Raw genomic sequence first — 25767 nt, 5'->3', positions numbered from 1 at the left:
GTGTCTACTGCTGAATAATGTAATATGTAAGAATGATAGAACTTATTTTATATATCTGATTTATAGGTGATGGTTTTAAATAAGCACTGTGTTACTGTCTTTTGTTTTTTTAAGTTCATAAACTAATTCATAGAACTATGGTAAAAAAGTATCATGATTGAGAAATAATATCAATGTTTGACATTTTTTTTCAGGTGGCTTTCTTTTATTCCAATGGAATATTTCTTATTCTTAAACAGACTTATAGCTCAAAACAAATTAAGGTTCTACTGAATAGCTTTCTATTTGCCCCGATTCGTTCAAGCTTGAAAAGTTGTTTGTCTAGCTTTTTACTAGGATGTTTTTTTAATTCTTAAGTATTTATCATTACATTTTAGAGGAGGAAATTAGTACAACCTCTTCTATAAATATTTAATCTTGATATAGAGTTAGTTATATTGATATGGATTGTTTGTGGAATAGGGTGTGATTAGGAATCTGAAAATTCCTAAGTGATATATAGTTGTAAAGGTGGGAAAAGACAACTTGGTGGGGGATTGAAATTGACTGAATAGAATTTTTAGGAAGGTTTTTTTTTTATTATCAAACTGATGTACAGAGAGGTTACAGTTTTATACGTTAGGCTTTGGATACATTTCTTGTACTGTTTGTTACCTTGTCCCTCATTTCCCCCTCCCACCTCCCCCTTTCCTTTTCCAGTTCATTTACACCAAACAGTTTTGCAAGTATTGCTTTTGTAGTTGTTTGTCTTTTTTTTTTACCCTGTGTCTCCCGATTTTGGTATTCCCCTTCAATTTCCTAGATCGAATACCAGTATACACGGTTTCCAATATACTCAGATAAGATACAGAGATAGTGTAGGTACAACCACAGGAAGGGGATACAAGAAGATCATCAATAATAGAAGCGACAGTTACACATAGCACGTTGAAAGTAGTTACAACACTGATATAACAATCGTTTCCATAACATGGAGTTCATTTAACTTAGCATCATCTTATGTGTTCATAAGGGTATAGCTATTGGGCTCGTGATCCTCTGCTGTGACTTGCCTAAACCTGTGCTAATTATTCCCTGTAAGGGAGACCATAGAGTCCATGTTTCTTTGGGTCTGGCTCACTTCACTTAGTATAATTTTTTCCAAGTCCTTAGGAAGGATGTTTTTAAGACCTTTCAACAGTTCAGTTCTGTAATGAAACTTTGCCTTTCCACATGGATCTCTCAAATCTGTCTTAAAAGAACATTTTTACCAAAACTTAAACATGATAATCTTAACATTTCTTAAACATGATAGACATTTCATACCCAAACATCCAAGGAGTTTTAGAAACCACTTCAGTGGGTGCATAATAATCTGTTTTACAAATGTGAGGCTTATAATTGCCTTGAATTGTGTATCAGTCATTTGCCTGCTGTGGTACATGTGTTATCATTTTCCTCTAATTGAATCTACTATGGAGTTGAACATTTGAGAGCTTTTCCACATGGGCATCCTTTTCATCTGTAGCAACATTTTAGAAAAGTGTTAGTTTATACCTGCAGTAAGTTTTCTCTAGCTACTAAATTGATGGCTATTGCTAACTAGAAACAAGATTAACTTGTGAGGCAGTCTAAAAGGTTTGAGAGAAAATGACTTTATGGAATGCTCTCGCATATTTTAGTTTGGCTCAGTGTATTTTATCTAGTAAATGGTTATAATGACTTGAAATTCTTCTTTAGGTTCAGAGCACAGAAGGAGAAGTTCCTCATGTTCCTGCTGCTTGCCAGCTAGGTCTCACCAAATCCAAAAGAGGTAAGAATATCGACACCCACTAGTTCCCAAGCACAGTAGCTAAGTGTTGTCAGGTGATTTAAAAATGGAGTTCATCGGTCAATTTGGGGAGTTGAGAAAGTGTAAAAACATTAGGAACACCATGTAATTATGCTGGCCTTATTCTTTTGTTGTCTGTCTCTCTCTTTTTTTTTTTTTTTTTTGTATTTTCTTAAAAACTCTTGTGCCCTTAATTCATGAGTTTGCTTATCCTATAATGACTTTCTTACACAATCTTGTGTACTTTGAATACTTTAAAGTTCTGGGAAAGAGCAAAAGAGTAAGGTGCTTTTTACATTATTAGATTAGAACATGCACTTATGTTACTCATTTCTCATTTTCACTATTCAAACACAGCTTTTAAATACAATAAATAGAATGAATATACTTTGAGGAAAAGTCATCAATCTCTTAGTGCATTTAAACCTAGTTAAATAAATTCAAACTAGGGGTTAAGGGTGAATGGCCATAGATGCCGGTCTTCTCTTGAGTTAATAATTATTACCAAAGAACCTTTGAATCCATTCCTTCACTTTTAACTTGCAATCTGAACAAAAAGATGCCTGGTTTTTTATTTACCAAACTTTTCAGAGAGAGAGAAGTTAAATGACCACTGAAGGTAGGACTATTTTTAGAACTTACACATGTTGAGCCACCCTGTTTGCTTTTAAAAAAAAACACAAAGATTTATATGTATGTTCCTAGAATAGGAAATTACATGTTTCCTCCAGATCTCTGAAATTACTTCATAACAGGTGATTTGCATGTGATTTTCTCTCATTTCAGTGTGACAATAGGGAACAAGAGCCTTATTCTGTGAAGTCACCACAGTTCTATTCAGATACAAAGTGAGCTTTCCTACTTAGTTTTCATCCCTTAATAAGTCAATAAGTATATTTTTGTGCTCCTCAGCTACAAGGCAGAGTGCATGGAAATTAAGGAGTCTTTACTATAATGAATAGACAGATAATACATTGAGAAAGCATTTTGCCTGTATTGAAAGGGAGATTAAGAGATTTGTAGAGCAAGTTCTTGAGTGGTGGGAAAGTTGGAATATGATTTGTATTCCTGTCTGGGTTTTTCTTACCTATTCTGGATCTCTTATTTCTCATGATATGAGCATAAATTCTACCACTGTTGTGAGTCATACTTTTCTAATTTAACAGTGAAGTGCCTGCATGAGAGAGAGAGACAAGGAAGAATTTCCCATTGTAGTCCTTTTTGGAAAATAGCCTTTCAAATTTTGATTACATGATACATAATATCTTAGATTAATCAGAATTTCAAAATTGGAATCATTGGTAATTCATTTGCTTTTCAGATATAATAAAAAACACATACAATATTTTAATAGGATTTACAATGTTAAAATTCTCTTAATCTCAATTACAGTCGGAACATATTTACCAAAACATAGAAGTTTAGTGACCTAACTTGTGTCCTAAACTAATGTCAATTGTATATTGTTTAATATAGTGAAAGAAGTCCAACATTTTTCTTAACTACAGAAGGCAAAATTTAGAAAAGAATATACAAGTTTCCTTGTTCATTTGTCACCCTTCCTCCCTTCCACCCTCCCTGCTCCCCTCCCTCCTTTCTTCCCTCCCTCCCTCCCTTCCTGTCTGTCTTCTTTTATGCCTGTCCTGGGGCTTGAAGTCAGAGCCTGGCTACTGTCCTCTAATACCATACCACTTGAGCCAGAACTCCATTTCTAGCTTTTTAATGGTTAATTGTATGGTAAAGTCTCAAGGACTTTCCTGCCCAGGCTGGCTTTTAACCATGATCCTTATGTCTCAGTCTCCTATGTAGCCAGGCTTACAAGGGTGAGCTACTAGTACCAGCCTTTTTGTTTGCTTACCATATTAAACAAAGTTTCCAGATTTCAATTTGTGTGCTACTTAACATTTCCTCCAACTTCCTAATTGTAACTTAAAAATAATACTTTGTATCTTCTGAACAGAATTGTAATTCTTCTTACTGTTTTCTATAAAGTACTGGTTTGTTTTGTGTGTGTGTGTGTGTGTGTGTGTGTGTGTGTGTGTGAGAGAGAGAGAGAGAGAGAGAGAGAGAGAGAGAGAGAGAGAGAGAGAGAGAGAGAGAAATGCCTGAAGAGCCTAGTTGTTATTTATATGACTTATTTTATCTTTTTACTTTTGGAGATAGGGTTCTACTATATGGTTCATACTAGTCTTTGACCTGAGATCCTTCTGCTTCAGCCTTCTAGTACTGAGATTATGTACTACCACTCCTGGTGTGATTTACAGTTTACAAAATAGTTTTACCTATATTCTACTTAGCTACTGAAGTAGCACAGTGAGACAGAAGAATCACAATCCCATTTTGAAGAGCAGATAAGTTAGTTACTGCTAACTTAAGCAGAAACTTACAAGGCCTCTTTGGAAAGAATGACAGTGCCCCACACTGCCACTGGAAATTTAAGTACAGTCCCTACCACGCAACTTGGGTGATGTCAGAGAGGACACAGCTGTGAATGGAACTGGCACAGACCTTCCTCTTAAGTATTTGTCAGAGCCCAGTACTGTGTGTGGCTTCTTGCCCAACCTGATAGGCACTTTCATTTGTAAATCATTTTTGTGGCTCCTTAGTTCTGTTGTTCCATTATGAAAATAGTGGTCAGTGATTCATTCAGCAAACATTTGTAGTGTCAGCTTTTTTGACATACTGGAATATGAAGGATAAATAAGGTTTCTGCCTTAAAGCAAATAGACATGGAACACATTGTGGCCTAAGGTGTAAATAAATTTCTAATTACTACAATGCCCAATTAGTTCTGATAACAATTTATTTCAATTCAGAAACATAATTATTCCAGTTTACCTAGCTTTATCAAGAATAGGAAGTAACGTCTTGTATTTCATGATGCAATCTTAGTAATATCAAGTAACATTACTGGACTATTCTAAATTTCTAATGGAAAATGATTACTACATTCCATATTAAATCTGAGGCTAGAGTGGGATGTAGTTTCTTTCAACTCAGGTAAAATTTTAATTGACTTGGGATCTTATTCAGTCATTTATTTAGTTCTTTATTTATAGTTTGATCTCAAGTGGACATGAATTAGGTAAGGACACTTTCGTAGCCTGTTGCTTTTGAGTTTAGTGGCAGAAAATGAAGGTTTTATAATATGAACTATGTTAAATATTAATCAAGTCTGTTTGACTTTTAGGCAGTTGTTATGAGAATTGTTTCATAACAAAATTGCCTCAGTGGAAACATCAGAAATGTTTTAAATATCCCTGCATTTTAAATTATTTAGTTTATTGGTCTTAATTTTATTCTTTTTTAGTAGTAAGATGCATATGTAATATATATATATGTTCTATATTTAAATTCCTAGTCACTTCCTAAATATCTTTACAGATTTGTATAGTGTAAATGGTTTACTTTGAAACTTCTATGTTTTATTAAAACAGTTTTATTTCAGCTAATTTGCCTCTAAGGATAAGACAGTAATTGGATTTATCAAGACACACTACAATTAGAGCTTAACTAAAAACTGAATCTGATAGAAAAATATGATCTAGTTTCTACTGGAACTTGTTACTTCCTAAGAATTGTCGACTACTACAAGCAGTGCATACTGTCTAAGAAACAATCAGTGTTGTATGTCTTTTATCTACTGGAAATCTTAGCCATTATGATACTGCCCTTCTCAAAGCCTGCTTCATGGTCTTTACCAACAGATCATCTGTTACGCACTGCAAGTCAGCACTCTGATAGCAGTGGCTTCGCGGAAGACCCTGCAGACTGCCTCTCCCTGAATCACCTCCAGGTAAAACTTCCTGCTGTCATAGACACAGTAACACTCCTGTCTTAAAGTAATTTTCAACATATGTATTTCAGGTCTCAAACTGTCTTGAACTTTATTTTTCAAATAACAAGCCTGAAATTTATGGAACATAGATGTTATTTAATGCTTTGACTATAGATTTTAGGTTTCAATTCTTTTATATTTTGTGGATTTTTTTTTTTTTTTTTTTTGCCAGTCCTGGGGCTTGGACTCAGGGCCTGAGCACTGTCCCTGGCTTTTTCTTGCTCAAGGCTAGCACTCTGCCACTTGAGCCACAGCGCCACTTCTGGCCATTTTCTGTATATGTGGTGCTGGGGAATCGAACCCAGGGCCTCATGTATACGAGGCAAGCACTCTTGCCACTAGGCCATATCTCCAGCCCCTATTTTGTGGAATATTTTAATAAAATTCTTCATAATTTAATTTGGTGTCATCAGTAAAGATCATTACTGTATTTATGAGCCAATGGCTCACACATATAATCCTAGCTACTAGGAGGCTGAGATGTGAAGATGGCGGTTCAGAGCCAGCCTGGTCAGACAAATCCTAGAGATTTATCTCCCAACAACAAAAATCAATACCAGAAGTGAAAGCATGAATCAAATGGTGGTAAAGCTTCAGTGATGAGTGGATTTAGTCAAGCTAGAGTGTGAGGAACTGAGTTCAAACCTTAGATGTGGAAGAGAAAAGAAAGGAAACAAAAAAGCACGATGATTTCCTTTTGGAGTGGAGGGGCAGTAGTGATGGGCGGAGATAGAAAAGCCTATAGGTGTGAGAGGACAATGGTCCAATTCCCTCTAAGTCCTTGTTGTAAGGAGAAGAGAGTGTTGAAGGAGAATTAAGGGAAAGAAATGTCTGAAATCTTTTCTGAGCAAGTTAGAGAGTGGTTCATGGTTGTTCATCAGAGGCAGTAAAAGTGTTCTTATTGGCACCAGGAGTGCAGCCATGGAGGTAGGCAGTGAAAGTTTGAGTGTATATACCCACTTGATATTTTTTTAATGCTGACACTTTTGTCTTTTGTCTTGTACCTATTCTTTTGCAGGTCCACGAATCCCTGCAAGCCATGGGAAGTAGTGCTGACAGTTGTGACAGTGAGACAACAGTCACATCATTTGGTGAAGACCTTGTTACTCCAACAGCACAAGACCAGCCTTATTTCAATGAGTCAGAGGAGGAGTCCATCACCCCTCTTCAGAAGGGGAGAGTGAAAGCAACACCCTTTACTGACGAAAGAAGGTCAGAGAGCCAAGATCTCCCCCAGGGCGAGACTGTGGAGCACACAGAAGACAAACAGTCCACCAGTCCAAGGGCTCCAATTCCTGAAATTACGGAAGTAGATGAGGATTTGTCTCTAGTACATAGAGATCTCCTGAGGGATGCAAGCGGGGAAAGTGATGTCGACAAAGGCAGTGAATGTGAGTTTGCGCAGTACACCACACACCATATTCTGAAGTCATTGGCTTCTATTGAAGCTAAATGTAGTGACATCAGCTCTGCTGATACAACTATGCCCCCCTCTTCTGTGGACAGAGTTAATACAGCCTTGCAAAGAGCACAAATGAAAGTCTGCAGTCTGTCTAGTCAAAGAGTAGGACGTAGCCTGATAAAATCAAAAGATCTGTTAAAACAAAGGTACTTACTTGCAAAAGCTGGCTATCCTCTAAGAAGGTCTCAGTCTTTACCTACCACCTTATTGAGCCCTGTCAGAGTGGTGTCCTCTGTCAATGTCCGGTTGTCTCCAGGGAAAGAGACTAGATGCAGCCCACCTTCCTTCACCTATAAGTACACCCCAGAAGAGGAACAGGAATTGGAGAAAGGAGTGACTGAGCATGATGGCCAGTCTTTAGTTAAATCCACAATTTTCATCTCTCCATCATCTGTGAAGAAAGAAGTCCCTGTGAGTGAAGAGGCTCCATTGGAACAGAGCCGTCATGGGAGGACTGCTTCTTGTCCATGGTTGTTGGCTCCAGGACCAATATCCCAGTCCACGTGCTCCCTTCATTCTATGCAATCTGAGTGGCAGGAGCGGCCGCTGTGTGAGCACATGAGAACTCTGAGCACTCACAGTGTCCCCAACATATCCGGTGCTATGTGTAGTGCCTTCACCTCCCCATTCGGATGTCCTTACTCTCACAGACATGCGGCCCACCCATACCGAGCATGTTCCTCGAGTCCTCCTTCTGCCTTAGAGATGCAGCTGCGACGAGTGCTGCATGACATCAGAAACTCACTGCAGAATCTTTCACAGGTAGGAGGAAAACTGGACCTTTTAAAACTGAGTGTCTCTTATTCACTGAAAATCCATCAGGCCTAAGCTTCCTCAACTTCTTTTCCTTATGCTTCAACTTAACCAATACCTGCCCTTCTCTTGTACTCTTTTCCTTCTGTTTGGGGGGAAAGGTAACTTAACAGGGAAGAAAGGAAAGTGCTCAGAATCTCCTTCCTTTCCTAGATGATTTTTCCTGTTCAGTCAGTATTTACTTTATTTCAGACTCTCCTTGTCTTTTTCTTAGTCTAGAAATTTTAATTCCTATCTATTATTAAAAATGCATTTCCTCTCAGAGTCCTTAGTCCTTTTCTCTGCTATTTGGACATGCTGACCACTTCTTCCTCCTCTTAAGTTTTCTCCCCATTGGCTTCAGTGGCACCATATTCTGCTGATTCTGCTCCTAGCTCTGTGACTAAGCTTTCCCTTCACCTACTGACCTCTGATGCTGGCTTCCTGGTACAGAATTAGTCTACTTCCATGGGTTCAAAGACTGAAACTACTCCAAGAGAATCAGGTAAAGTATGAATTGAAAGTGCATGCTACCTTTTATTCAACATAAAATGGTAGAAAGTCAGCCACTTTAGAAGTACATTCAGAGAGTAGTGAGTTTCTAAATCATAGTGAAGATATACCTTCTTTTAAACATGGGTTTAATCCTTACAACATCTGTTTCTAATGGTCTGTAGTCTAACCAGGGTACATGTATTTCTCCTTTCCTTCTTCCTAAGAACCCTAGTTCTAGCTGTGACTGATAGTAACCTTTTTTTCTGTGAGGATGTTCTCCGGAGGCTTGAGCACTTGGCACCTTTTTAGACTTATAGACTTCCTCATTGTGGATATCCTTCTAATACCTCAGCTGATCAGTGTCTCACCCTTCTTGCTCAGGTGCAAGTTTTAGTAAAACTAAAAATCAAGGTTCTCAGAGGTTGTGCATTGATAAAGATCTGTACGGAACACTTTGTGGTGTCCCCTCAACCCTGTCTTGTGGCTCTAAATAGTTGTGCATTCCTGGTGATCTCCCATGCCACTTTATTGGGGAGGGAGATTCTTTCCTTCCTTCTTCCTTCCCTCCCTCCCTCCCACCCTTCCACCTTCTCTCCCTCCTATCTTTCTTCCCTTCCTCCTTCCTTCCCTTCTTCCCTCTCTCCCTCACTTCCTCCTTCCCTTCCTCCTTCACTTTCTCCTTCCCTTTGTCTCTCCTTCTTTTTCTTCCGGTTCATTTTTTTCTTACCTAGAATACCTATCCTGGCCTTCCTTTGCATAACCAAATCCTAACTCAGCTCAGATCTCAATACTTACCTAATCTGAATTTTTGGTTGTTTCCATTAGAGCATCCACTCCATTAACATTATTGTTATTATTATACCTTTTTTTATTCTTGCCTTGTGAGAACATTTGAAGGCCAGTATCTTTACTGGTTAAAGTCATGACATGTAGCAGGTGTGCACATGTCTAAGACAGTGAACTGTGGTTACTTGTCTAGCTGTCCAGCCACATCACTAGTTACTGTTAATATGATTATGGTATTTGGAAGTACTTATACATTTTGAGTTTCACTTCTGCTTTCATACTCGTCAAGGGAAGAACTGTCAAACATAGATAAGAGCTGTATGTATTCCTTTTCCTCTTTCTCCTCTCAAATCAATTAACTTAAACCCACAGTAGCAAAAAGTAATCAGTAGCACTGGGGACTGATTCCGTCTGTTTTCAGTGTCAAGACTTCATGATTACAGTAGGAAAACCTTAAATTTCTCCTTCACACTTGAGTAAACTTGGAGCTAAGTCATATTGCTATTGGCTTTTAATCCTGCTTTTCTTTGCTTGAAGTACCCTATGATGAGAGGACCTGACCTATCTGCTCCTCCGTATAGCACTCCAAAGTCATCTGTTCTACCTCTGTATGAAGTAAGTTCTCCCTAAACCTGTGTATTGTCAAATACTTGGTATAATCTAGAGATACAATTTCTATTGTTGTTGGTGGTGGTGGTCATGGGGCTTGAACTCTGGGTCTGGGTGCTGTCCCTGAGCTCTTGAGCTCAAGGCTAGTGCTCTACTAATTGAGCTACAGCACCACTTACAGTTTTCTGGTGGTTAATGAGTTAAGAGTCTCACGGACTTCCCTGCTTGAGCTGGCTTTGAACCACAGTCTTCCAATCTCAGCCTCCTGAATAGCTAGGATTACAGGCATGAGCCACCAGCTCCTGACTAGAGATATAATTTTATCTCATTACATTTTAGAATACTTTTCAGGAGCTTCAGTTAATGAGGCGGAGCCTGAATTTGTTCCGAACACAAATGATGGATTTAGAATTGGCAATGCTGCGTCAGCAAACCATGGTTTATCATCATATGACAGAGGAGGAAAGGTAAAAGTTCATTGTTTCCTTACATAACTTGGAGTTTTTCCTTCTAAGAAACAGTTCTTAACTTAGATTTTTAAAAATTAGGTTTAAATTCTACTTCTGTGTTCTGTGTTTTCTTTGGAAACCAGTGTAGATGAGAAGGAGACACACAGGGTTTTGCTGTCACCTTCTGTGCTTAGTACATTGATGATGAGCTTTGGAGGCCTCTTTCTAGTATGTGTGGGATAGTTAGAGGCTCAAGGACCAAACCCCCATTTTCGTAGCACCTCTTTCTACTGTGTGAACTTAAATATCATATAATGTACATTCTGGTAACTGATGGCAATTGTAGAAAGTTTTGTGAGTGAGAACTCCCAAACAGCTTTTTCCAAATTTTATGTCTGTCACCACACTGACAGGTATGAAGTTGATCAGCTACAGAGTTTGAGGAATTCTGTCCGAATGGAACTGCAGGACTTGGAACTGCAGCTTGAGGAGCGTCTGCTGGGCCAGGATGAGCATCTCCGAGCCATGCGGGCACCTTCACCCTTCCGCTCTGCAGCACTTGGGGTATGCCACCTTGGGTTGAGGGAATTTTCTCTAGATTTGTTTATAATGCTCAATGTAATTTGCACCATTGTTTTTAATGGCAGTAGAAGGAAGCATAATTGTTTTAAGAAACTTTACACATCAGTTTTATGTACAAATTGTGATCATTTTTCAAATAATTAGTGTATTCAGAAATAAGTGCTAAAAAGATCAATGCAAAATTTCAGAGTTTTCAAAAGTAAAATAATGAATTAAATAAAGTATGACTAATGAAAATTGGAATCACTGTATGTGACTCCAAAAAACATATATCTCACTCTTTCTTCCCCCTCCTTTTGTGTTGAAATGAATGACTCATCTGTAAACTTTTTCTTTCAATTGTTTTCCATTCTTAATTTTGCTTTTTTTTTTCTTTTGGTGGTCATGGTGTTTGAACATAGGGCCTCATGTATGCTGAGTGCTAAGCATACCTTCTACCTCTAACTACACTCCACACTCCTTATTCCTTATGCTTGCTTATTTTTTTTTAAGGACTCATGAAGTTTTTTTTATAGAAAGCATGTGAAAATCTAGATAACAGAAGCATCATTTATCTGGTCATGGTTGTGCACAGCAGCCATAGTCCCAGATCTTTGAAGGCTAGTACAGGAGAATATGAGGCTGGAGACCTGCCTGAGCTAGACCACATAGTGAGAACCTTATCTCAAAAATTGTCCAATGCCTAACGTGTGAAACTGTAACCTCTCTGTACATCAGTTTGATAATAAAAATTTGAAAAAAAATCATCATCCTTATTTTACATACTTTTCATTACAAATCAGATATTTTTCCATGAGGTTTGAACTTCAACATTACAGTCTTAATTTTTCAACTTGTAGAATGTTATTTTCAATTGTTTCACATGGTTTTGTAGAATACATGTATTGTATATGTGCATATACATGTACCGCATATGCATATATGTGGTGTAGAATAAGAATGTATGCGTACATACAACTAGTATTCTATATAATTAATTCAGATCGTTCTCTGTAGTTCAATACATCATTCTTAAAAATATGTGCTGGTGAGAACAGAGCATCAGAATATTTTCTGTGCACCATGTGGTGTCAGACCTCACTTACATGAACACATACGATTCCATGATAGCTGAACATGACCTTTGTGATATGAAGTACTATTTCAGGGAAAACCAGTTAATTTAATATAGAGTACTTGCAGTGTGAAGAAACATATCTCCATGTAAGCATGTCCATGTTCTTACCTCCGCAGGGTATGTGTGGCAGTAGGAGTACTGATAACTTGTCCTGTACTTCTCCTCTGAATGTAATGGAACCAGTAAGCCTCTCCTCTTAATTCACTGGGAAAGGAAATGATACATATCTTAGAAATAGAAAGTTTTTCTATTTGGATGAAATATAGGACTTTTAAATATAGAACTTCATATACTAAATTCATTAAAAGATTGCTGCAGCTGGTCACTGGTGGCTCAGACCTGTAATCCTGTCAGAATGATGAGACCTGAAGATCATGGTTTGAAAGTGTGGCTCAAGTGGTAGTGTGTCTTCAGCAGAATAACCTAAGCAAGATTGTGAGGCCCCGAGTTCAAATCTCAGTACTCAAAGGTGGGCGGGCAGTGAAAGGACCACTTCTGAAGTCCATAGCCATCATAAACTTACTACAATACAAGCTTAATTGGAGTACTGATTTATATTTATTACCTCAAGGAAGAGGAGATAATATGCTGTGCAACAAAAATAATTTATACTCAAAAGGAAATCCAGATCTAATCCTTTAGATAGTTTCTATACAATGACTGCATTTTGAACAAAATCTTGGTTATTTATTAAAAGCTTAGATAAATTAGTTCATTTGAGAGCAAAGCATTATGAGTAACTACTTACTTTTTTTATTAGTTTCTCTTTCTCACAAACAATTTGGACACCATGTGGTAACAAGTAAAATTGCATTCCACTATATGTTTTTCTTACTCATTTTATAGTTTGAGCTTCTTGTGTATTTAAATCTACTGCTTTTATAAATACGATTGTATAGTTACTAAGTTAATGAAGGAGATTTTTGGCAGTAATAACAGCTAGGAGCTTAACCCATGCATTGTTATTGCAAATCTTAATTCCAAAAGACAAGACTAACAATATTTTTCTGATCTCTAGGTCACTGAACTGATCCAAGAACAGTCATACCTGAAGACTGAATTGGGTTTGGGAATGAGGGAAATGGGATTTGAAATTCCTCCTGGAGAAAGTTCAGAATCGGTTTTCTCCCAAGCAACGTCAGAATCATCTTCTGTATGTTCTAGTCCCTCTCATGCCAACAGAAGAACTGGAATGCCTTCTGGTGACTTGGGGAACAGACCCAGGGCCCACTTAGCCAGGAAGAAAGTGTTCCGAGCATCAGTGGCTCTGACCCCAACTGCTCCTTCTAGAACAGGCTCTGTGCATACACCTCCCGATGTGGAAAGTTCTGAGGATGCTGGAGCAGCTGAAGAAGCCTCACATCTTGTAGGACCTAACTCCAAGTTAGAAGATCAAGGGAATGTCCCACTAATGCCAGCTGCTGAGGAAATGCATAGGAATGTGGAGGAGGAAGATGAGTTGCAGCAAGTCATACGGGAGGTGAGTGAAATCTGCATTTACCTCATTTGCATAGGTGTTATAGAGGACTGTATCTGAACATCAACTATTGGTAAGATTCTCTGATACACAGTATTCAGTAATTTTCAGAGAGCTTCCATAATAACTTTCCCATTGATCTGCTTCATATCTGTTGATATATTTGTAATGGCACTTTTGTAAGTTTCATACTTCACTGTGAAATAATTTCAACTCTGCACTCACTGTGATGATAAAGGTGTTCATAAGGTTTGAAGTAGATAAACATGTGACAGAATATTTGAACCTCTCATTCCTACATGTGTAGAATGAGGATTACAGTTTTTATTTCTTCCAAACTTATAAGCTATTATTTAATATTTCAGTTGGCATGAGAAAATGGTGATGTGATTTTAGTAAGTTTAAAGAACTTGACAAACTATTTACTTTTGTGGTTGGGGAAGTATGGAAGCTTTATGAGTATAGATTGAAATACTATATGAAAAGATGGTTTGCCCTGGATTTTAACAACATAAGAATCATTAACCACAATTAGAGGCGAAAAGGACTACAAAACCTTACAATGAAAGCTAGTAGTCAGCAAAGGATAACAGGGTAAATGTGTATAATTACTGTTTGTGTTAGTATTTCTATCACTGAATAAAACATCCTAAAGGAAGAAAGGTTTATTTTGGCTCATGGTTTCAGGTTTTTCAGTTTATAGTCACATGACTCCATTATTTCTGGGCCTGTGGTGAGGTGTAGAGGGCATGATGTAGCAGAGCTGTCAATCTCATGGCAAGTGAACAGAAGGACAGGGAAGAAAGACAAATTATATCTGTGAGAGTATGTCCTCAAGTACCCACTCTTCCCAACTAAGTGCCGCCTTTTAAGTTTCCATCACCTCTCAGAAGCCCATGAAATTATTCCCTCATCAATCAGTTAACCTGTTATTGAAATCAGAGATCCTGGGATCCAGTCACTTCCCAGAAGTTTCATCTCTGAACATAGTTGTATTGGGGCCAAGCCTTCAGCACATGGGCCTTTCACATACTTTAAATTTAAACCATAGCACTGTTTTTGGGAAGGAGTTCAGTTAATAAGAATAATAGTATACGTCATTTTAAAAAGTAGAGCTCTATAGATAACTTTGACAAATCACACTATTCTTTTTGTTTCAAAAGCTAGTAGAGTACACCAGGTGAAATGATTCATGTTGATTTTTTTCTCATTTATTGTCAAAGTGATGTACAGAGAGGGTACAGTTTCATACGTGAGGCATTGGATACATTTCTTGTTCTGTTTGTTACCTCCTCCTCATTTCCCCCTTCCCCTTTCTCTCTCCTCCCATGAGTTGTTTAGATGGTTTACACCAAACATTTTTGCAAGTATTGCTTTTGTAGTTGTTTGTCTTTTTGTCCTGTGTCTCTTGATTTTGGTATTCCCTTTCACTTTCCTAGTTCTAATACCAGTGTATACAGTTTCCAATGTACTCAGATAAGATACAGTGATAATGCAGGTACAACCACAGGAAGGGGATACAAGAGGATCATCAACAATAGAAGCTAAGGTTTCACATGGCATGTTGAAAATAATTACAACAGTGATATATCACTCGTTTCCATAACATGGAGTTCATTTCACTTAGCATTATCTTACGCATTCATAGGGGCATAGCTATTAGGCTCTTGTGATTCTCTGCTGTGACTACCCTAAACCTATGCTAATTATTCCCTGTGAGGAAGACCATAGAGTCCATGTTTCTTTGGCTCTGGCTCAATTCACTTAGTATAATTTTTTTCCAAGTCCTTCCATTTCCTTATGAATGGGGCAATAAAACTAGACTTATATATCACCCTGCACCAAAATCAATTCAAAATGGATCAAAAACCTCAAAATTAAAACAGATGCCATGAAAACACTAAAAAAAGGAGTAGAAGAACACTTGGGCTCCTTGGCACAGGACAGAACTTCCTTACCAAAGACCTAGAAATGCTACAAATCAAAGAAAGGATGGACAAATGGGACTGCATCAAACTGCAGAGCTTTGCAGGGCAAAGCACATAGCTCCCAAGATAAACAGAAAGCCCACAGATTGGGAAAAGATCTTTACTGGCCATACAACCAACAAAGGCCTCATATCTAAAATATATGCAGAACTAAAAAAATTAAATTCCTACAAAACAAAACCACAAAGAACCAACAGCCCCCTCAACAAGTGGGCTAAAGAATTAAAGAGACTTATCTGATGAGGAAATGAGAATGGCCAAGAGACATATGAAAAAGTGCTCTACATCACTGGCCATAAAAGAAATGCAAATCAAAACAACATTGAGATTCCATCTCACCCCAGTAAGAATGTCATTTATCAAGAAAACTAACAATAACAATTGTTGGAGGGGATGTGGCCAAAAGGGAACCCTACTTCATTGTTGGTGGGAGTGTAAACTGGTTCATCCACTCTGGAAAGTGGTATGGAGATTCCTCAGAAGGCTAAACATAGAGCTACCCTATGACCCAGCAGCCCCACACTTGGGTATCTACCCAAAAGACCACAAACAAGAACACACTAAAGCCACCAGCACAACAATGTTCATCGCAGCACAATTTGTCATAGCTAAAATATGGAACGAACCCAGATGCCCCTCAGTAGACGAATGGATCAGGAAAATGTGGTACATATACACAATGGAATTTTACACCTGTCTCATGCTCCTGATAAAATACCCTCCATTCTTTAAAAACCATATCCTATACATTGAAAAATAATCATTTTAGATGGTTGGGTGTAGCTCAACAGCAGGGGCATACTTTTGTGAAGTCCTCGTTCAGATTTTTTTTTTTTTTTTTTGCCAGTCCTGGGCCTTGGACTCAGGGCCTGAGCACTGTCCCTGGCTTCCTTTTTGCTCAAGGCTAGCACTCTGCCACTTGAGCCACAGCGCCACTTCTGGCCGTTTTCTGTATATGTGGTGCTAGGGAATCGAACCCAGGGCCTCATGTATACGAGGCAAGCTCTCTCGCCACTAGGCCATATCCCCAGCCCCTCGTTCAGATTTTTATTGTGTTTTCAGCACTGCTAAAACAAAAGAAGCAACAAAATACCTCACTTTATAAATTGCTAAATAACTGTTATGAAAGATAAAAGAAAAATACATTTAAAAATCAAAATCCTCAAGCATAAGATTGCTCAGGAGTGTAAACAAGATTACCTCAAGAGTCAATTGATTAGGAACACAGCAAAGCATTTAGCAGGCCTGTCATACAGTTTCATGCAAGACTGAAGATATTGCTCAGTGGGAGAGTGCTTGCCTTACATGTGTAGGCTCTGGACTGGAACTCCAATGTCACAGCAAAAGAAAATAATATTGTTTTCTCAACAAGTATGGTGGTACATGTCTATAATCCAGTACTGCAGAGATTGAGGCAGAAAGGGTTCAATTTCAAAGCCAGCCTGGACTACAGATGTAAGACCATTTCATATTTTGCATTAAAGTCTATGCAAATGTTCCAAAATGTGAGAACTGCAATATTTCTGATACCATGCCTTCAGATTCCCAATCTTTGAGAAACATTTAAGAACTAGGAATTTAGAAAGTAGAAAAATTAAAATGAAACAGAGAAATCAATCATTGCCTCTGTGTCTTTAAACTGTGTATTCCCAATGTAATTAGTGATGGGAATTTAGTGTACTGAAAATGGATTTGAAACATAGACTAAACATCTAGTGGCGATAGGTCAGGAATGGTGGTGGCAAGCCAGAATGCTCCCTCAAAGTAGCCATGGACACTCATCTTGACTCCACAGGTCAGTTCATATGTATCTGATGCCATTATTTATGGCTGCATGACATAAGCGTGGAAATACCTTCAAAGCAGATACAGTCTGCTCTGCATATACAGATGATAGATGTGTTCCTGAAAAATCTGTGCTTGTACAGCACTTTTCTTCTTCCCACAGAGGGAAAGTAGGTTCTGGTAACTGAGGAAGTAGATTTTAAAGTAACTTTCTTTTCTGTAAAAGAAATGTTATACATTAAAAAATATCTTTATTGAGAAGATGATGAGCAGGGGGGTTACAGTTACATAAGTAAGGTAATGATTACATTTGCTTTTAAGCACTGTTACCCCATCCCTCCTTCTCTCCCAGTTACCCCTCCCTACTCCCTTTCCCCCAAGTTGTAAGGTTCATATCCAACTTAGTGTTAAATTGTATCATTGTTGCATTAGTTCATCTTTTGACTTGCTGTTTCTATGTTATTTTTGTTACCTTTAACTTTCTTTGCTTTGGAAGTTTTCTTGGAAACTTGTCTTTAAGTTGCTCTTTGGCACAAGTACTCTCTTACTGTATGCTTGAGTCCTTATGTTTAAAATTGCAAATGGCCAGACATATACTGTAAGTAATTTCATAGGGCTAAAGCATTCACTTTTAGAACAGACATTAATTCTCTGGCCAATAGAGCATACCTTAGAGAAAGTTATTTGTTCCCATTATGCTGCGTTGGTCCTAGAGAGATTAATCATTTATAAAAACTTCCCATTAAATATGAAAGATGTTATATTTTGCAGACATTTAAATTGGCATGCAAGGCAAATGTTTGAAGATTCTTTTTAGAATTTGTTACTAAATCTGTTACCTAGAAACTACTCAGTTGAGATGTGGCCCATAGTTTAGAGGCTGCTCATTTAGTCTTTTTTTTTTTTTTTGTGGCCAGTCCTGGGCCTTGAACTCAGGCCCTGAGCACTGTCCCTGGCTTCCTTTTGCTCAAGGCTAGCACTCTGCCACTTGAGCCACAGCGCCACTTCTGGCCGTTTTCTATATATGTGGGCTGGGGAATCAAACCCAGGGCTTTCAGGTATACAAAGCAAGCGCTCTTGCCACTAGGCCATATTCCCAGCCCTGCTCATTTAGTCTTAGTGTCTACAAAGGAGGACTTTCCAAGAAAAATACATAGATCACACAAGGCAAAGAGGAATATCCATGTACTTAAGAAAACAAACACTTGTTGAAGTGTTTTAAAAGTCCATACTATTAGTCCAGTGCTGGTTATAATTAAAAGATAATTTATGGTAATAGCTCAGTTACCATCATTTTTATTAAGAATTTTATTGATAATTTTAAAATTCAAATTTATCTTTATTGTTTTTCTAATTGGTAATCTTTTTACTTAAATGGGCATGTACCTGATGTAAATATAATTAAATTTTATTCTGTTTTTCCAGTACATTCTGAACTCCAGGCCCTCTTAACACAAAGCTCTATTTAGAAAGCAAGATTTAATCTTGCACTGAACAGTTGTGGCTGAAGATTAAGCATGTTTGTCAGGCACTCTCAGGGAAGTTTTCTTACTGAACTCATGGGTGCATGAAAACAATGATATCTGTCACCCCTTTGTCTCCAACATTGCATGCACCCCAGCAAGGTTTCTAAAAAGAGTACTTTCTTTGTTTGTGATGAGTTAACAAAGAAGAGTTTAACTTTTAACCAAAGGCGTTGAACAAAGTCCTTTCAGACAAATTACTTAGCACACAATTTTTAATTTTGTCAGATTAAAGATACATCTTTTTCTGCCCAGATTTAGTAGGGGAAAAAAGTCTCATCATAAAATTCATCCCAAGACAGTGCCCAGGCCCTGAGTCCAAGCACCATGACTGAAAAAAAAAAGTCATCCCAAGTCATCTGTGATGCATCTAGTCAAGTACCCTTAAAAGCAGATTATAGTTCTCTCTCTCTCTCTCTCTCTCTCTCTCTCTCTCTCTCTCTCTCTCTCTCTCTCTCTCTCTCTCTCTCTCTGGTACTGGGGCTTAAATTCAAGGCCTAATAGTGTGACTTCTGCTGGTACTTCTTTTACTCTTAGCACTTGAAACATGCTTTGAGCCAAACTGGGCAAATCGTGGTCTATCATATCTCTCAGCTCCTTAGTAGCTAGAATTACAAGTGTAAGCCACCTGCATCTAGCTTGTTTAGTTAAATTTTAAATGTGAATATTTGTATAGATAAATAAATGAGGTAATAGAATAAATGAACATGTTCCCATCGAAGAAAATTTAACAAAATTAAATGTGAGCCAGTAATAAAGATTGTCCCATGTTCTATGTTCATTGAAGTTCCTGAACTTGATTTACATCTCAGTATATATGCTTGTCATGTATTCTGATTGAAATTTCACTTAGAAATCATTTGCAGTAGTGGCTGCTATGCAGGAGACATTCAGTAGATGCATAGTATCCACCTGACACTTGCATTCACAGTTGCATTCAGCATGTGTGGCCAGTTCTTTCCTTAGTCTGAGGGAGTATGTCTTCAGCCTAATCCACTTTGAGGAACTGTGCATCCTCTCTTGCCACCTAACCTAATTGTTTTATCATTTGTATCCTTCCAGTCTTTCTGTAGTACGGGAGACTTGCAAACTTCAGAAAGAGGGCATAGGAGTGTACAATATTTACTTCTATGTATTTTTTGTTAAAACAAAAATTTAATGGCATTTTGTCATTTTCAGTACTAGTTTGCACTGAGTTGTTTTTATACTTTGTGAGTGTAATGTCATCTCTCTCACTCACTTAGGCTACCTTCTCTCTTATTCCTTTATACAAACACTTTGAGCGCAAATTTATTGATAAATAAGATCCAGTCTCTTCCTAAAGTAGTTCACTGCACAATTTCCACTTGATGTCCTTCTGTTTGTACTTCGTTCTACTTAGAAGAAACCGGCTTGTTAGTCAGTCTACATTTTACATCCTCTCTCTCTTTTTAGATTTGTTAAAAATTGTTATTGTAAAGGTGATATGCAGAGACATTACAGTTATATGAGTCAAATAATGAGTATATTTCTTTTCAAACAGTATCACCTCTTCCCTCATTTTCTTCCAAGTTTTCCCCCCTGTTCTCCCTTCACCACAAGTTGTACAGTGTTTAGTGAGTATTACTGCTGTACTTGTTCACCCTTTGTTACACTATTTCAGTGCTCCCTCTCATCCTCCCCCAAACAAATAGACTTACATACAAAATAAAAGGTGCAGAAATAAAAAATAGTGACAAAAACAATAACAATCAAGAAGCAAAATAACATAAAACTTGTTTCCATTTCTTGGCATTCATTTCTGTAACAATAATTTTATGTAATCTTATGCCCATAGCTATTGAACTTTTTTGATCCTCTCCTAAGAGTGACCTCCTTTGGTCTACCTGTGTGAATGTCTACAGTCCTGTATAATTTATAATGTCCAAGTGTATTTTTGTCTTTTACCATCTAGTGTGTTTACTTGTAGCTTTATAGGCACTTTCTAGTTACAAGTGAGGGAAACCATGCAAACTATGTTTCTTTGGGTTGGGCTTACTTCGCTTAATATAATTTTTTCCAAGTCTTTCCATTTCTTTATGAATGGTACAATATCATTCTTTCTCATGGAAGTTTGGAACTCCATTGTGTATATATGTACCACATTTTCTTGATCCATTTGTCCACTGAGAGGACAAATGGATTGACTCCATATCTTGGCAAGATAAACAATGCTTCAGTGAACATGATTGTTCTGGTAGCTTTAGTGTGGCCTTGTGTTCTGTTGGATAAATGCTCAGGAGTGAGATTTCTAGATCATATGGAAGCTCTGTTTACTCATTTGAGGAACCTCCATATTGCTTTCCAGAATGGATGAACAAGTTTACATTCCCACTAACAGTGCAGTAGAGTTCCCTTTTGGCTACATCCCCACCAGCATCTTTTATTGTAAGTTTTCTTGATAATGGCCATGCTAACTGAGGTGAGGTGGAATCTCATTGCTGTTTCGATTCACATTTCTTGTATAGCCATCGGTGTTGAACATTTCTTCATGGTTCTATTGGCCTTTCTTCTTCTTGTCAGATGTCACCCATTTATTAATTGGGTTGTTGTTTCTATGAAGGCTTATTTTGAGGGGATTAAAATTTGGGGGTTTTATATATAATCTAGATGTGAGGCCCTTGTCTGGTGGAACATAGCTAGCAAGATAATTAGAAAACCCATAGAATGGAGGATTTTTACTCAGGATGCTTTTGTATCAAATGTTTTTATATCTTCATTTTCATGTGAAATAGTCTTCATGAACTACAATTTAAACTTGCCCATTTTCTGAGAATTATCTTTTTTTCTAACACATACTAGACTCTCACTTTCAAAATTCATAGTTTATTCTGTTCTTATTTCATTAGTGAATGAATAAATTTGTTTGTAACATTTGATGAGACAATTTTTTGTATCTGAATTATAACTTGTTCAGAGGCAGAGATTCTTTGTGTTTTGCTTTAGTTTTGGTTCCTGTTTTTTAGTCATAGTCTTGCTTAGCTCCCCATGATGGACTCAACTCTAGGCCCCAGGTGATCTTCCTTTCTCAGCTTTCCCTCAGTATGCCACCCTGCTCACCACTTAGAGAATCTGTTGTGCTTTATACTGGTAATATTTGTGTTCCTCAAAAGTGAGACTACATGTTAGATTTTTGAAGAATACATTTTTGGCTAGTTTGTGCTTTGAATGATAAAGTGCACAGAGATGTAATAAAGTCATCTTGTTGTCTTGACAGCATCACTGTGAGGATTGCAGTACTCTTCTTGCAAGTGAGGATTAGCTGTGGTTCTGTTTTCACACATGGTGTTTGTGCTTCTGTGTTCTGGCAGAAGGATTCTGGTTTCCTGTTTGTGTCTAACACATTCATTGAAGAAATGAATCTAAAGTGCTATGAACTTCAAAAACTTTAAAGTTTAGAATATCAATAGAAGTTAAAATGACGATGAGCTTACAATTTTTGAGATACGTGCCTGTACTGATGGTTGGTTGATAGTTAAGGAACATTCTGTTTCTATGAGCAACTGTACCAGTTTTATGTACGCATTTTGTATCAATGATGAATACAGAGCCATTTTTGGCAAGGCTTTACTTGAGATGTGCTCAAGATGTACTTAGGAACATTTTATGAAATAGAGCAAGCTGACAGGAAACCAGAAACACAGAATTTTTAAAAGCTGGTTGAAAGTATCCCAAGTGCTAATTTGGGAACACATTATCAGTTTGTTTTAGGAAATGTACAAGCCTTCACAAAAGGCTATTTGGAGGCCATGCTGTATTATTAGAGAGAAAGGGGGAGGGGATAGGCTTATGTCATTCTCAGACATCTGGAGAAGAAAGTCCTAATCAAAATTCTCCTTTCTCAGTAATAAAGTAGGGCATACATCTTATCTGAAGCCAAACAAACCATCACACTAAGTTTCTTTCAAGTTTATAGTTGTTTTGAGGCTGTTTTTCATGTTTAAATGAAATTTAGCAAATAATAATTTACTCTTTCTATTCAAAATGTATATATTAGATTAGAATAGATATCTTGCAATTTCTGTTGATGCTAAGAGGTATCATTTTGCTCCTGGTTTTGTTTTAAGCAGGAAAGCAAGCAGCAGTACCCTGCTGGTCTCTTTACAGAGGCAGATATCAATATAAAAAACAGGAAAGGAACCTCACATTTAACCAATCCTTCCAGGTGATTTTGTGCCATGAAGTGAGATATTGACTAGAACTTGTTCAATCTACATGAAATAATGCTTTATGGTGGTCTAGCCCTAGGAGTTGTACTGTTTTATAATGTAGTTAGCTGATCTAGCTAAGCCAACCCTCACAATGCATTCTGGGTTTGAGGAGAAGTAGATGGATTTGATTCCTACTCCTCTTGTGTTATTTGGACAGTAACGTGAAGATTATACTTTTCTCTGGTTTAGCTGATTGCAGGAGATAAATGCTATACATAGTTTTATGAATATATAAAAAATGGATTATATTAATTGTTAAATGCCTATTTTCCTCTTTCCATTACAGATTAAGGAATCTATTGTTGGGGAAATTCGACGGGAAATAGTAAGCGGACTTCTAGCAGCAGTATCTTCAAGTAAAGCATCTACTTCTAATAAGCAAGACAGTCATTAAGTGGAACTTAGAGGTAAATTTGTCCAATTTTCTTTTGCTAAGTATAAATGAGCACTTGATTTTCTTAGTACATAATTCTGTTTATTTAGCTAAATTTTTTGCAATATATATATATAATGTTATTCAAGAATGTGAAACATTTACACAACTTCATTTAAAATGTAACTAAGTCGAATATTTCCATCCATAGAATTATCTATATTGTTCTCAGTAAAATTTCAGAGTAGTAAATAAATGCTTATCTTAGGTGTTCAGATCTGAATCTTTGATTCCATTGGTTATGATGGCATTTCAGGTATACAATTGGTGAAATCAGATTTTGAGAATCACAGTTTCTTGGTGCCTCTTTAAATTACTTTTGAGTTTTAAAGAAATAGATGCTGAAATCTAATTGTAATCATAACTTATTTAAAAATAATTTTGTTATTTGCTTACTGAAAGTAGTTTTACTTTATCTCTTAGCTCTAAATTACATTTCACAAATTATGTCATAATATTTTTACTAGAGCTAAAGATATCCACTTGATATAATGTGTGTGAGAAACAAAAATGTAATTTAACAGTTTGATATATTATGTTAGCTGTGGAAAATAAGAGTATAGTAAACTATGTCATAAAACAGCTAATAAGATTTCTTTTTAAAAGCCAAAGATAAAAGAAATACTGAAAAAAATGTATAGCAACTACAAGAAGATCCAGTGTTTATATGTGACATATACACTCACATGTGTACACACACACACACACACACACACACACACAAATGATATCCTTATTATCTTAAAGAATTTTAAGGGTAGTGTTTGAGAAGAGTTTAACATAGATTTTTGTTTCCTTTTCAAGATTATCATGGATCCTCTTAGCTGTGTAATGGAGTTTTGGATGTTATACACTGGTGGAGGTGTTATCTGTACTCTGGAAGATACTTTCTGCTAAGCTGGGCTACTGTACACAGTGCACGGTGTGCATTTCTTTGTTGCATATCTTTTAAAGTGTGCATAGAAACTTAGGCACTTTGCTGACTATTGTTCTTTTCTAAACCATCAAAAGTGTAGCAGTTTGAAAAGCATAATATTTATTTGTATGTCAAATATTTCCATTTGCTTCCCTATATAGAATCAATTATAAAACTTGAAGACTTCAGACATAACCAGCTTATAAATACCATTTACTTCAGACTAGCTTCTTACCACACTGACCTCTATGAGGTATTTACTGTGCAATAACTGATTCATTTTTGAGAGCTTGAAGCAACCAATGATTATCCCTCCACTGCTGTTAATGATTGTCACTTCCAAGAAGTCAACCTGTTCTATTGTAAAAATTGCTGTTAATTCTCGAGGAGGCTACGAGTAGCAGTAGGTTAGAATTGTGAAAGATTACTTTCAACTACTTAATGTTATTACACTGTAAGCCTTGTTTCTTTACCCAAAACAAATGGAATTTTATTATAGCTTATGTAGTATTTTCTTTTGGAAATGTGCCTTATGTTCAACACTATGTACTTTTGAATTGTTGAAACTTCTTATAAGGAGATGTTTCTTCTCTCTTTTAGAGTAACTAGTATACTGTTGTCACAATAATGGGCCCTATGACTTGAATGGATAGAAATGAATAAGCTGGTATTTGGTTTTTCGAAATGGAAATACTTTAGATTTGTTCTCTTCGTACATAAATCATTTTCATTCAGTTTTAATCAGTGAGATTTTCATTGTTACAGAAGAAGGAGAATGGTTTCCTGTTTGGTTTTACATGTGTCAAATAAATGTGTAAAGTAGCCACCAATGTCATTAGAATTATTCTTTTAAGCATATATAATTTTCAACTGTATTATGTTTATTTGTGTGTGAAACTTTAATCAACAATGGTTGAGATGTTAACAGTCTTCTTCAAAAAAATATCGAAAAGGTTTATAAATGTTTGAAATATCACACAAAGGCTGATTTCTAAAAGAATATTAAAATAATAAAGTATTTATTTTGCCTAAAGTGTTGATGACTTCTTTTCTTTAACTGCAGCATGAGCAATTTGGAATAGATCTGATGAGGGACAAGTAAGGTCTGAAAGGAACTGCAACATAGAACCTACCATGTCAATTCTCTTTCCCCTGGACTAGCTTCTATCATGCTATTGAAAGTGCAAATTCAACCTAAACCATCCTTCCAGGGTATACGGTGAAGCATCTTAGCTAATCTGTGGTTATGAAGATTTTTATTTAAAACAAATCTTTCCTTAAAATATACTGTTAAACTCTAAAGAACATATTCAAACATCATCTTAATCTTTGCCCTAATTATTCAGTAATTTAAGCAGTTCATTCTAACAGCAAGGAAACACACACAACAAACACACAATTTTAATAGTAATACAGGCATCAAAAATTAACTGTCAGATTTTTATACACTTTTACAGCATTACAAGTTTCTTACAA

General features: G+C 36.8%; 1 protein-coding gene across 3 annotated transcripts in view; it reads left to right on the top strand.

Annotated features, from left to right (window-relative positions):
* The window catches only part of Itprid2 (ITPR interacting domain containing 2), a 42835-nt gene extending 17511 nt beyond the window's left edge, over nucleotides 1–25324 (top strand). For 2 of the 3 annotated variants that reach the window (XM_048345140.1, XM_048345139.1), the window contains exons 9-18: nucleotides 1720–1792; nucleotides 5518–5606; nucleotides 6667–7872; nucleotides 9721–9798; nucleotides 10132–10259; nucleotides 10655–10805; nucleotides 12057–12122; nucleotides 12959–13420; nucleotides 23229–23349; nucleotides 24180–25324. In XM_048345140.1, coding sequence (XP_048201097.1) covers nucleotides 1720–1792; nucleotides 5518–5606; nucleotides 6667–7872; nucleotides 9721–9798; nucleotides 10132–10259; nucleotides 10655–10805; nucleotides 12057–12122; nucleotides 12959–13420; nucleotides 23229–23336 — 2361 coding nt within the window. In that variant the 3' untranslated portion in view covers nucleotides 23337–23349; nucleotides 24180–25324. The remainder of the gene's footprint in view (nucleotides 1–1719; nucleotides 1793–5517; nucleotides 5607–6666; nucleotides 7873–9720; nucleotides 9799–10131; nucleotides 10260–10654; nucleotides 10806–12056; nucleotides 12123–12958; nucleotides 13421–23228; nucleotides 23350–24179) is intronic. The other variant, XM_048345141.1, reaches the window with a different exon arrangement.
* Nucleotides 25325–25767: the final 443 nt, after the last annotated feature.

This window comes from Perognathus longimembris, chromosome 4 (genome assembly GCF_023159225.1).
Source record: "Perognathus longimembris pacificus isolate PPM17 chromosome 4, ASM2315922v1, whole genome shotgun sequence".
Taxonomy (NCBI): domain Eukaryota; kingdom Metazoa; phylum Chordata; class Mammalia; order Rodentia; family Heteromyidae; genus Perognathus; species Perognathus longimembris.
Note: the sequence above shows the minus strand (reverse complement) of the source record. Positions and strands in the feature narration are given on the sequence as shown.